This window comes from Nanorana parkeri, unplaced genomic scaffold (genome assembly GCF_000935625.1).
Source record: "Nanorana parkeri isolate BGI_ZX_2015 unplaced genomic scaffold, ASM93562v1 scaffold918, whole genome shotgun sequence".
In the NCBI taxonomy this organism is placed as follows: domain Eukaryota; kingdom Metazoa; phylum Chordata; class Amphibia; order Anura; family Dicroglossidae; genus Nanorana; species Nanorana parkeri.
This window is the reverse complement of record NW_017307186.1, coordinates 627,686-637,054: the sequence shown is the minus strand read 5'-3', so window position 1 is coordinate 637,054 and position 9,369 is coordinate 627,686. Positions and strand designations below refer to the sequence as shown.

The window sequence follows — 9,369 nt, the reverse complement described above, 5'->3', positions numbered from 1 at the left end:
GGCCCCTTCTTCGGGACGCAGAAGCGATCTGGCGACAGGTAAGTCGCCAGGATCGCTTCTGTTGTAAAGCCGACAGTCGGCTCTACAAGTTTAAACAGACTCCCGGCGGCAAAAGTCGCCGGGAGTCTGTTTAAACAGCCCCGATGCTGGCGATGTACACTGTACGTCGTCAGTCACGAAGGGGTTAATGCTAGAAAATACATATAATGTTTAATTAATGTCAGGCCAATTCTTAAATGCAATTTTAAAAACAATGATAACAAGGGTAAATACCCCTAAAGAATCCCTCAGAAATCACACCTTAAAGTGGAACTAACATCAGATATGTTTTTTTTTCTTCTTAAAGTGACACTGAACTCAGGAGGTAAAACAAAAATGTAGCTTATTTGTATATTTATGTATTACTCATCCTTAAATCATCTCTGCATTTGTGCTGACACTGTCCTTCCTTCTGGAGGGTGGCTACTTTTGTTCCCCATGGTCCCTGTGTGTGCTGTAAAGTAGCCACCCCTTCAAGCTCATCCCCATGATGGACTACAATCACACGTTTAGTTTACTAATTTGCATTGAGATTGTAGTGCATCACGGCAACAAGGTTGGAGCGGTGGTTACTTTACAACACACAGGGACCATGGGGAACAAAATTTGCCATCCTCCAGAAGAAAGAACAGTGTCATCATAAATTCAGAGATGATTTGAGGATCTATAGCTGAGTGATGCACAAATGAGGAACACTATTGTTAATAGTTAAGGTAATTGAATGCATTTTTAAGATTTAACTCCTGAGTTTAGTGTTACTTTGAGTCAATGCATGTGAGGCAATGTGCAGATGTAACACTTCAGAATATCTACTGCATTACCTCTCATTTAGATCATAATACGACTCCTGACACTGGGGTTGATTTACTAAAATAGTAGGGGCTGTTTACTTAGCATCATGGATGTTCACATGTTTGGGTGTATTTGGGTGTAAAATAAGCTTTGCAAAGGATTTTTCACAGCACAAGGGAAAATCTTGCAAATTGGCGTTTAGAAATGCAAGAATAAAATCCATAGACTTCAAAGGTGTTTGCAGCTCCTTTTCTTTGGCTTAGAGAATGTCCAGTGAACTGAACTTTTCTCGGTTTGTTCATCCCTAATTAAAATAGACGTTAAGTGATCAGCACCAGTAGGTGAATATAAATAAGAGCTACTAAGCACTACAGAGGTTACTGAAGACCGAGACTGGCAACTGGTTCAACCACAAATAGACAAGCCGGCATATAACGATCATTCAAAATGAAGCTGATGTGCTGCCTATGTATTTGGCATCCAGCATGCCTCCTGCCCCAAAGATGTTACTCATGAATACTCTCATTGATGTACTGCCACAATAATCTGGAACTGCCAAATACATAGGTAGCACATCAGCTTCATTTCGAGTGATCATTATATGCCAGCTTGTCTATTTGTGGTCGAACCAGTTTGGCAAGGACACTGTTCATTCAGACTGCTCACCTGCAAGGGCTGATGCACGAGTGGCGATCATAGCCAGTTTTGGTCTAAAGAGGTTATTCCTCATGAGAAGTACTTTATTGGCAATATCCACCAATGGTATCATTTTGGGAGAGAACTTGCTACTTTGTTTCATCTTTTTGAAAGCAATCTGGTTGTTTTTTTCTCATGTACCGGGAATCCTCGATGACACATTGAATACCATTATCTGTCCATTCCTTTTACAGCAATTAAGACTCTATTATATACATATGTGAGGCTGATCCTGGATGAATGTGAGTGTGAATGAGGTATGTGGACAATGTTGTCTATCATTTTAATGTTCTATGGTCAGGTTCACAATGATGGTGTAATGTTTGAATAAACTTTTTCAATTTTTTATTTCCCTGCCAGTCTCAGTCTTCAGTAACCTCTGTGGTCAGTTTTTCTACTTGAACCGACAATTGTTTCTTTGCATTTTCGTGTTGGTTATAGACCATGTGGACAGGTATTGCATATTTAAGGGGTTAAATATTGTTATGCTCGGATCTCTAGAGGATCTTTTTTTCTACTAAGCACTAGGTATATAAAATATATACTGTATCTAAAAAGCGTATAAACAATAATGTGCCAAGCTAAATAAATCAAAACATGTATATATCAGATATAAATATATCACATATGTGTGCCTTTAGTCAAATAAGGCATACAAAATAATATAATAATACATAAAAACAAAAAAAGAAAACAAAGAAGTCCCAACGAAAGAACAATCGTGATCGTGCAAAAAAATGCCACAGATGATCCACCGCCAATCTGTATGAGACTCTCAGGTATACGATTGTCACACAAAGCAGGCAGACCTTCACCTCCTCTTAGTGAGTGTTAATAACAAATTGGTGGTCACCTGGGGATGTAGACCCGCAGAGCTAGGTCTCAAATGCGCATTTAGTGGGTCCTGTAACCTCAGGACCCAGATTTGTTCTTGGTCATTAAGTCCTGACTGAAGTTGCACTGCAATTGAGTTAATTGCGGTACTGCGCATTCCGCATGGGGGTGATAGAACTGAGGGTTGGAGATTGTCATTTAAACACATGGCAATTCACTGCACTTCCCACACCAGAACGTGCGGTAGGTGTGATTGCATGGTACAGTGTGTTAATTGCATGGGATTGTGCGATTAACACACTGTACGAGTGTAAATTGGCCCTCAAAAACACGGACAGACGCACACAACAACAAACACAATCTCACACACTAATGGACATTTTCACACACACACACACACACACACACACACACACACACACACACACACACATACACACTCAAAAAAAAGTGATTTTTTTTCTTCTTTTTTTTAATCCACACAGTCTCCCTACCTTACGAGAACTAGAGTGGATTCTCAGCCTGTGTTGTGATGGATCTCCCTGCATATGTGCATCCACTTGTACATCTCCCTTGCACACACTGTATAGGTGCCAGGAGCCACAATGTAATTTCACTCCAGTCCAGGCTCGACTGCAAGACATACAAGGGAGCTGTAAGCGATGCAATTATGGATGGAGCTCCCTCACGGCCATAGCCCTAGCCCACCCCCCTCAAGCTGATACTCAGCATCAAGCAGCATATTTTGAATGGCTGCTTGGTGTAAGAACCGACAGTGCTGCGCTAGGGGGAGGCTGAGGAGCCTCTCACCTAGAAAAGTGGAAGGCATGTGGTGACCCACTAAACACAGGGCTGTGACCCAAAGGACCAAGGGGGTATGTCTCTCCCCAACCCATGGCTCTACTACATTGCCTCTCAAATTCAACATCTGGCTGGGTGGGCACAGACCTCCGACCCTCCTCCTCCCCCCAATGCTCAACTTTTGTGCACAATGTACGGGAGTGTACCCCCGGTCTCTTTGCTGGAGACTCCACGTCTGGCGCGGTCACCCTATGTAACGCCAAGGATGATTGCCAGGGCCTGGGTCTCGGCATAGACCCTATTGGGAATATCGCACTTCACGTTATACACCCCACTTTGGCAAAATCGCGCCCTTCCAGAAGTGTTTAAACTCAGGGGGTTTTGAGGCTTGGCGCCAGAGGGGTATTCACAAACTCGCAGATGTCTACTGCTCTGGCTCTATTGAAAGCTTTCCACAGCTGCAATCGCAATATCAGCTACAAATGTCACACTTCTATCAGTACCTACAACTGAGACATGCCTTGTCCACTCCAGGAATCAAGGGGGTTCAGATCTCTCCCCTTCAATCGTTGAGTTCAGTGGTACTCTCCACCAATACGAAAGGGCTGATCTCTGGGATATATGCACTTCTCCTTCCGCGCTTTTTGGTAAGGTATCCGCTCTTAAGCAGGGGGCGATGGGAAGAGGAATTGGGCTCCATCTCGGAAGAGGATTGGGAGACGGCCCTACAAGGTGTTGGGCTCTCATCCTTGTCATCGTCACATAGGTGGACCCAAATATCTATCCTACATAGAACATATAGAACTCCGGAATTTCTGTGTAAAATAGGGATGCGGACCGATGCCAAGTGCCCTAAGTGTGGCATGGCACCGGGCTCCCTTATACACCTGCTGTGGCGCTGCCCCAAATTGGTCAGATATTGGAGTGGGGTCACTGCAATCATTAGTTCAGTCTTTGCGGTTCAGGTTTCTTGCTCTCCGTATGCATGCTTGCTTGGTATCCTGGATGCTGACCTGTGGGACGATGTCACTCTGACTGCTGTATCCAGGGCCCTGTTTGCAGCACGTCGGGTGATTGCGCTTCACTGGATCTCCTCAATGGTTCCCACGGTAGGCATGTGGATGAAGGAGCTTGACCGCTTGATAGCGTTCGCAAGAGTGATATTCCAACACAGAGATAAGATCTCTAAGTTCCATAATATATGGACGAAATGGATACACAGGTCCGTGCACCTTACCTCAAGTGGCAGTTGAGGTTGGTGAGGGATACGTGTTATCCCTATGGGAGGTACTTGGTATCCTATCTCCCTATGCAGGAGAGGCTATAGACTGCAGGAGCTTGGTAGAGACGTTTGGAGATAGCTTATAGGGTTAACGATCTCTGACGTGGTTGTGCAAACGTGTGGGATGCCCTGATGTAGGAGGGACCACGAGCTGGAGGTTGAGAGGCGTATTCTAGAACCTAATGCAAGCTTTGTACCCCTACTAGTTGTTAAGATGCTTTTTGTTTTTTTCCCCGGTGTCCTCTGTATTTGTATACCCTTCCCTAGTGTGTTTGTGATTTGATTGCCGACAATATTCTGTGCATCTGTACTTAATCATCTTCTACCGAAAGCAACGTGTCACTGTATTGTTATGTCTCTGCAAAACTTTAATAAAAATTACTTGATTTAAAAAAAAAAAAAACACAGGGCTGTGACCCACTTTTGGGTCACAAACCACCAGCTAAGAACCAAGGCTTTAGGGTTTTCCTCTTAGATTAGTGAACACTTTTTTTGCAAAGCAGACTTTCTCTATTCCTTTAGTAAATCAAATGCTTTTGAAGAAGTTTGATGTTTTAATTTAGCCCAGCATACTGGGTAAGTTTTAATCATTTTGGAATCTAGAAACACTTGATATTATGCACTAAGAGTGAATGGAAACCATCCTTTCTCTGTACAGACCTTTGAAATTTGTCTGGCAAATTGTGTCAGTATAGTGACTGCCAATGATTTTTTGAAATAAGGTCAAATACTGCATCTCTATTTGCATTAGATTAAAATGTACTGTGTATGCCTATTATAAGTTGTGATATAAAACTATTTGCTGATGGCATGCTGTAGTGCACACTTGAAATGTGAATCAATGTATAATGTCAAAATTAACAAAAAAATCTCTAAATGTTCAATATGTTTAAGATTTAAAAAGTGGTAGGATATAATCACATATCTAGCTTGAAGTCCTATCAACTTATCAGAAATTGGGAATATCGACTCCATAAAGGGACTCAAGAAATAGCAAATCATTAACAGTTATTAAAATACAAAAATTATTTTATTGATATGTAAGGTCAAAATGTCATGAGTGGACATATAGCCAAAATGATCAAATCATCCAGGTACACATCATATACCAGGCACATATCATATGAATACATTGATCATTTTGACCACTTAAACGTATAAGCATATATTCGATTGTTACAAATTATATTTTTCACGTATACAGGCACTTTATTAGGACCATAGTGACAAATATTCATTAACAGTATTCAATGATCTTGACAAACATGAATTGGTGGACTCTACATCCTTATATTAAACCCCAAAATTTAGTATTTATTCCACATAAATACAATGAATATGGGCTCCTAAATGTTCACCATCCTATGTGTAAGCTCCAACCAAACATGGCAGCATGTCATTTGCTAGCAGAAAGATGAGGTGACAGCCCCTCTACTAGTTTCAACATGCAGGAAAAACAACCTTCAAGAAACCAAATTCCAATTATATTAGAAAAAATCACACCTTTAAAAAATCCCACAATGGTCATGTATTTATTCTATTAAAACGATCTCATAGCCTATTTCTGTCTGTCTGTGGCCTAAAGGTCTATGTAACAGTCACATTTTGTGGGCAGATCATGAGCTGTGAACTCATATGCAGATGAACAGCATCTGAACCTGAGATGGAAATATCCAAATATAAGAAATACCAGTTAGGAAAGTAAATGTTTACTTTTAAAATTGCAAGTTCTCTTTGCAAAGTGAATGGTAGTAAACATGAGTCGAATATGTGTTTAATTTAAATACTTGATCCTGTGTGAGGGAGTCATGAAAAAAACAGGATTTTCTTCTAGCACATAATTGGTTGATTGACGTGAACTCAGTTTTAGCTTACTTGCTAAGCTAAGTAGACATTCACTTTGGAAATTAAACCCTAGTGTTATATATAAGCAATAACTGTAACAAAAACCCTATCATGCAATGTGTATTTTTTAGAAGGAATGCACCTCTTAGGTGAAAACATTTACAATTAAATTTTCCATCAGGAGAAATGTTCACCTTCGATTGGTATTAGCTTCCATCTATGAGTTGCATTTAAAGTAGAACACTAATACTTTTTTCCTCTTTGTTTTGGAGAATTAGGGAACGTTTGAAACTCCTGTCACGTCTTCATTTTAACTGCTTCCTGTGTCCCTGTTGGGAAGAGTTCCCCTTGCTTTCTATTTCAGCAAAAGTGATCACCAGAACAGCAAATGAAAGAAACCTCTCTAAGGGAAATCATATAAATCTAGATGGCAATAAAAACCCACCCTGAAAGTTTACAATAACCCTACAATAGCTAAAGTAAAAACAAAAAGCTTTGGCTGGAGTTATTATTAAATTACAAGCATTTGATGGTACCCTTGTTTGAGGTTGCTGTCCTAAGTAAGGGAATAACACTAAGTTCAGGAAAAGTAAATTTTTTACTGTCTTAAAAACTAGAATGGCCAATATATAGGTTGTGTTTAAGTTTGTGAATATGCATTATAACATCGAAATACAGCTAGCAAGTGGATTACAAGTTCCTTTTGCATGAACTAGATTAATTTCGTATTTCCCTTGCTTTATCAGATATCTCATCAGAAGCATGACTTAGAACAGACACTCTGTAAGACTGACTTTGAAATGATAACACCTACACATTTGTTTCTCAGGTCATCAGGGAAGGAGAACAAGGCTGTATGAGATTTAATGAAATCTGGACCCCGTTTCATCACACAATTTGAAATGACAGCCAGCTGTATGCAGTGATATATAAAAGACAAAAGGGTTGTGTATTGTTTGCCACTGCATACAGAATTAGAAATAACCGTTACCAGGTATTTTTTTAATATGACATTTATGAAATGACACAATATTTTGGTGGCAACCAACTGAGATGATCTGTCAGTCTTTTCAATCTGATTCAGACTCAAAGAGGTGAAGGCTTTCTTTGAAATATAACTGAGCAGAGCTAATGCAGTTCAACACCTCTTGCAATGTTGTTAGAAGTGTTTCATTTGACTTTGTAATCTTGCAATACTCTTGTGCTTCCTGAACTACTGAGAACTGAGATGAATTTCCATCCAGACTGTACAGGATGTTTCTAGATGGAGAAAAAAAAATGAAAACAACAGTTGGTACAATGAAGTATGATATACAGCTCTCTTATGTGCTCGGACAACTTGCTCAATATATCACATCCGTTTTAAGAAGAAGCTGTATATGTTTTATTTCTAATATAAAGGATATTTCATTGGGCAAGGACTAAGCTAGGTTATGAGCACATTTTACAGGCACATGCATAGAAATTATCATGCTTATCTCAGGCCATGCATGCATGAAGTGTCTATCCTCTAATGGGAGATAGAACTACAGAATTGCACCATAATTGAAAGAATCACCTGGCACATAAAAAGTGCAAACATTAGATTCTATTTGCAAACATTTTTCTAGTCATTGGTACCTTAAGATAACATAAAATGAAACACAAAATGTGGTTTCTACTGCAACAAAATACATATCTACTAAAACAACATCACAGATTGTAAATAGTTATTACTCATGAAAAGGTTACTTAGAAAAGGTGTCATAAGAAAATAGTTTCAATTATTATCTATATATAACTAACATTTTAGAAGGAAGCTTAGCAGGGATAGCCTACATGTTTGCTTTAAGTTACAAAATTTACTTTAGGGTCTATTCACTAACTGGGGTGGTCAACTCACCACCTAACCCTTGTTGGACCGGGGCATTGAGAAATCTCCCAACCAAGGCTACAGGCAGCAGTAAAGGAATGCAAATAACAAGAATATGTATCTCTAATATAAAAACAAACGCATTAATACTGAAAAACAAGTTTTGGCTTTTACAATTTTTAAATAAAATATTACAGATAATGATATTTCAGTGTATGATTTGCTACACAACAGAAGACAAGAAAATATATCTGAATGTTTTTCCAATGCAGTGTATTCACATAATACCCTTTACATAAGTAATATACAGAAATACTTTGCAGCCTTTCTACATTTAGTAACACAGTTGATTATCTGGGCCCCTTATGTAAAATAAAAAATGCTGTTAGAGGTCAGCTTCAAAAGATATTTTTTCATTTTGACCAGCCACTAGTGTTTTTAATTGGCGCCGGCCTACAGCTTCTTATGTCTCTAGAAGATTCCAATGATGGCAGCCCTACATTAGCATGTGAAAAAGAAAAAGGAAAACTTGCCGCACTCCTAACGGGGACTCCTCCAAAAAAAGATGGGCTCTCGAAATGACTGCGGATGGTGCCGCCACACGTAGACAAAAAGGAAGATGTCACCAGCACTCCAACAACGAAAATAACATCAATTAGCCAATGAGAGACAGCATCTGTCAATAAATGAGCATCTAATTGCTGTTATTATCGTTGTTGGAGTGCTGGTGACATCTTCCTTTTTGTCTACATTAGCATGTGACACAGTAAACTAAAATAAATATGTGCCTATTTCTGCTGGTTCTCGACTGTTAGGAGACCACTTGCGGGTAACTGTTTGCCTTGGGTGACCAGATATGTTTAATACACAAAGGAATATCACACAACTATTTAAGTGAAAGACAATACATTTTATTGTGAATACAGCAACACAAATAACACAAAACATGTGAAGTGATTAGTAAAGTGGGGCTAAAAATCAGTCAGTCAGCTTCATATTTTGACTAATTGCTAAACTCTTCTGCTGAAAAACACCCATTGGTGGACACTGAAGTTATATGATTTTAGTATGGGGAGCAACAGATGTTCTGTCTATTCTGCATGCTTCTGAAACCCACTTGTTTTTTTTTATTATAGAAACTTCTAGTGCAATATTTTGTATAAAGGTAGGCATCTACTAGCTAAATTATTGTGTATTATAAGGACGGATACCACCAATATATATATAT

At 39.3% G+C, this 9,369-nt stretch overlaps 1 protein-coding gene across 1 annotated transcript in view; it reads right to left on the bottom strand.

Moving 5' to 3' along the window:
* Positions 1 to 7,177: 7,177 nt before the first annotated feature.
* The window catches only part of NAALADL2 (N-acetylated alpha-linked acidic dipeptidase like 2), a 430,657-nt gene continuing 428,465 nt past the window's right edge, over positions 7,178 to 9,369 (bottom strand). Inside the window, exon 19 of the mRNA XM_018566102.1 lies at positions 7,178 to 7,549. Coding sequence (XP_018421604.1) covers positions 7,360 to 7,549 — 190 coding nt within the window. The 3' untranslated portion in view covers positions 7,178 to 7,359. The remainder of the gene's footprint in view (positions 7,550 to 9,369) is intronic.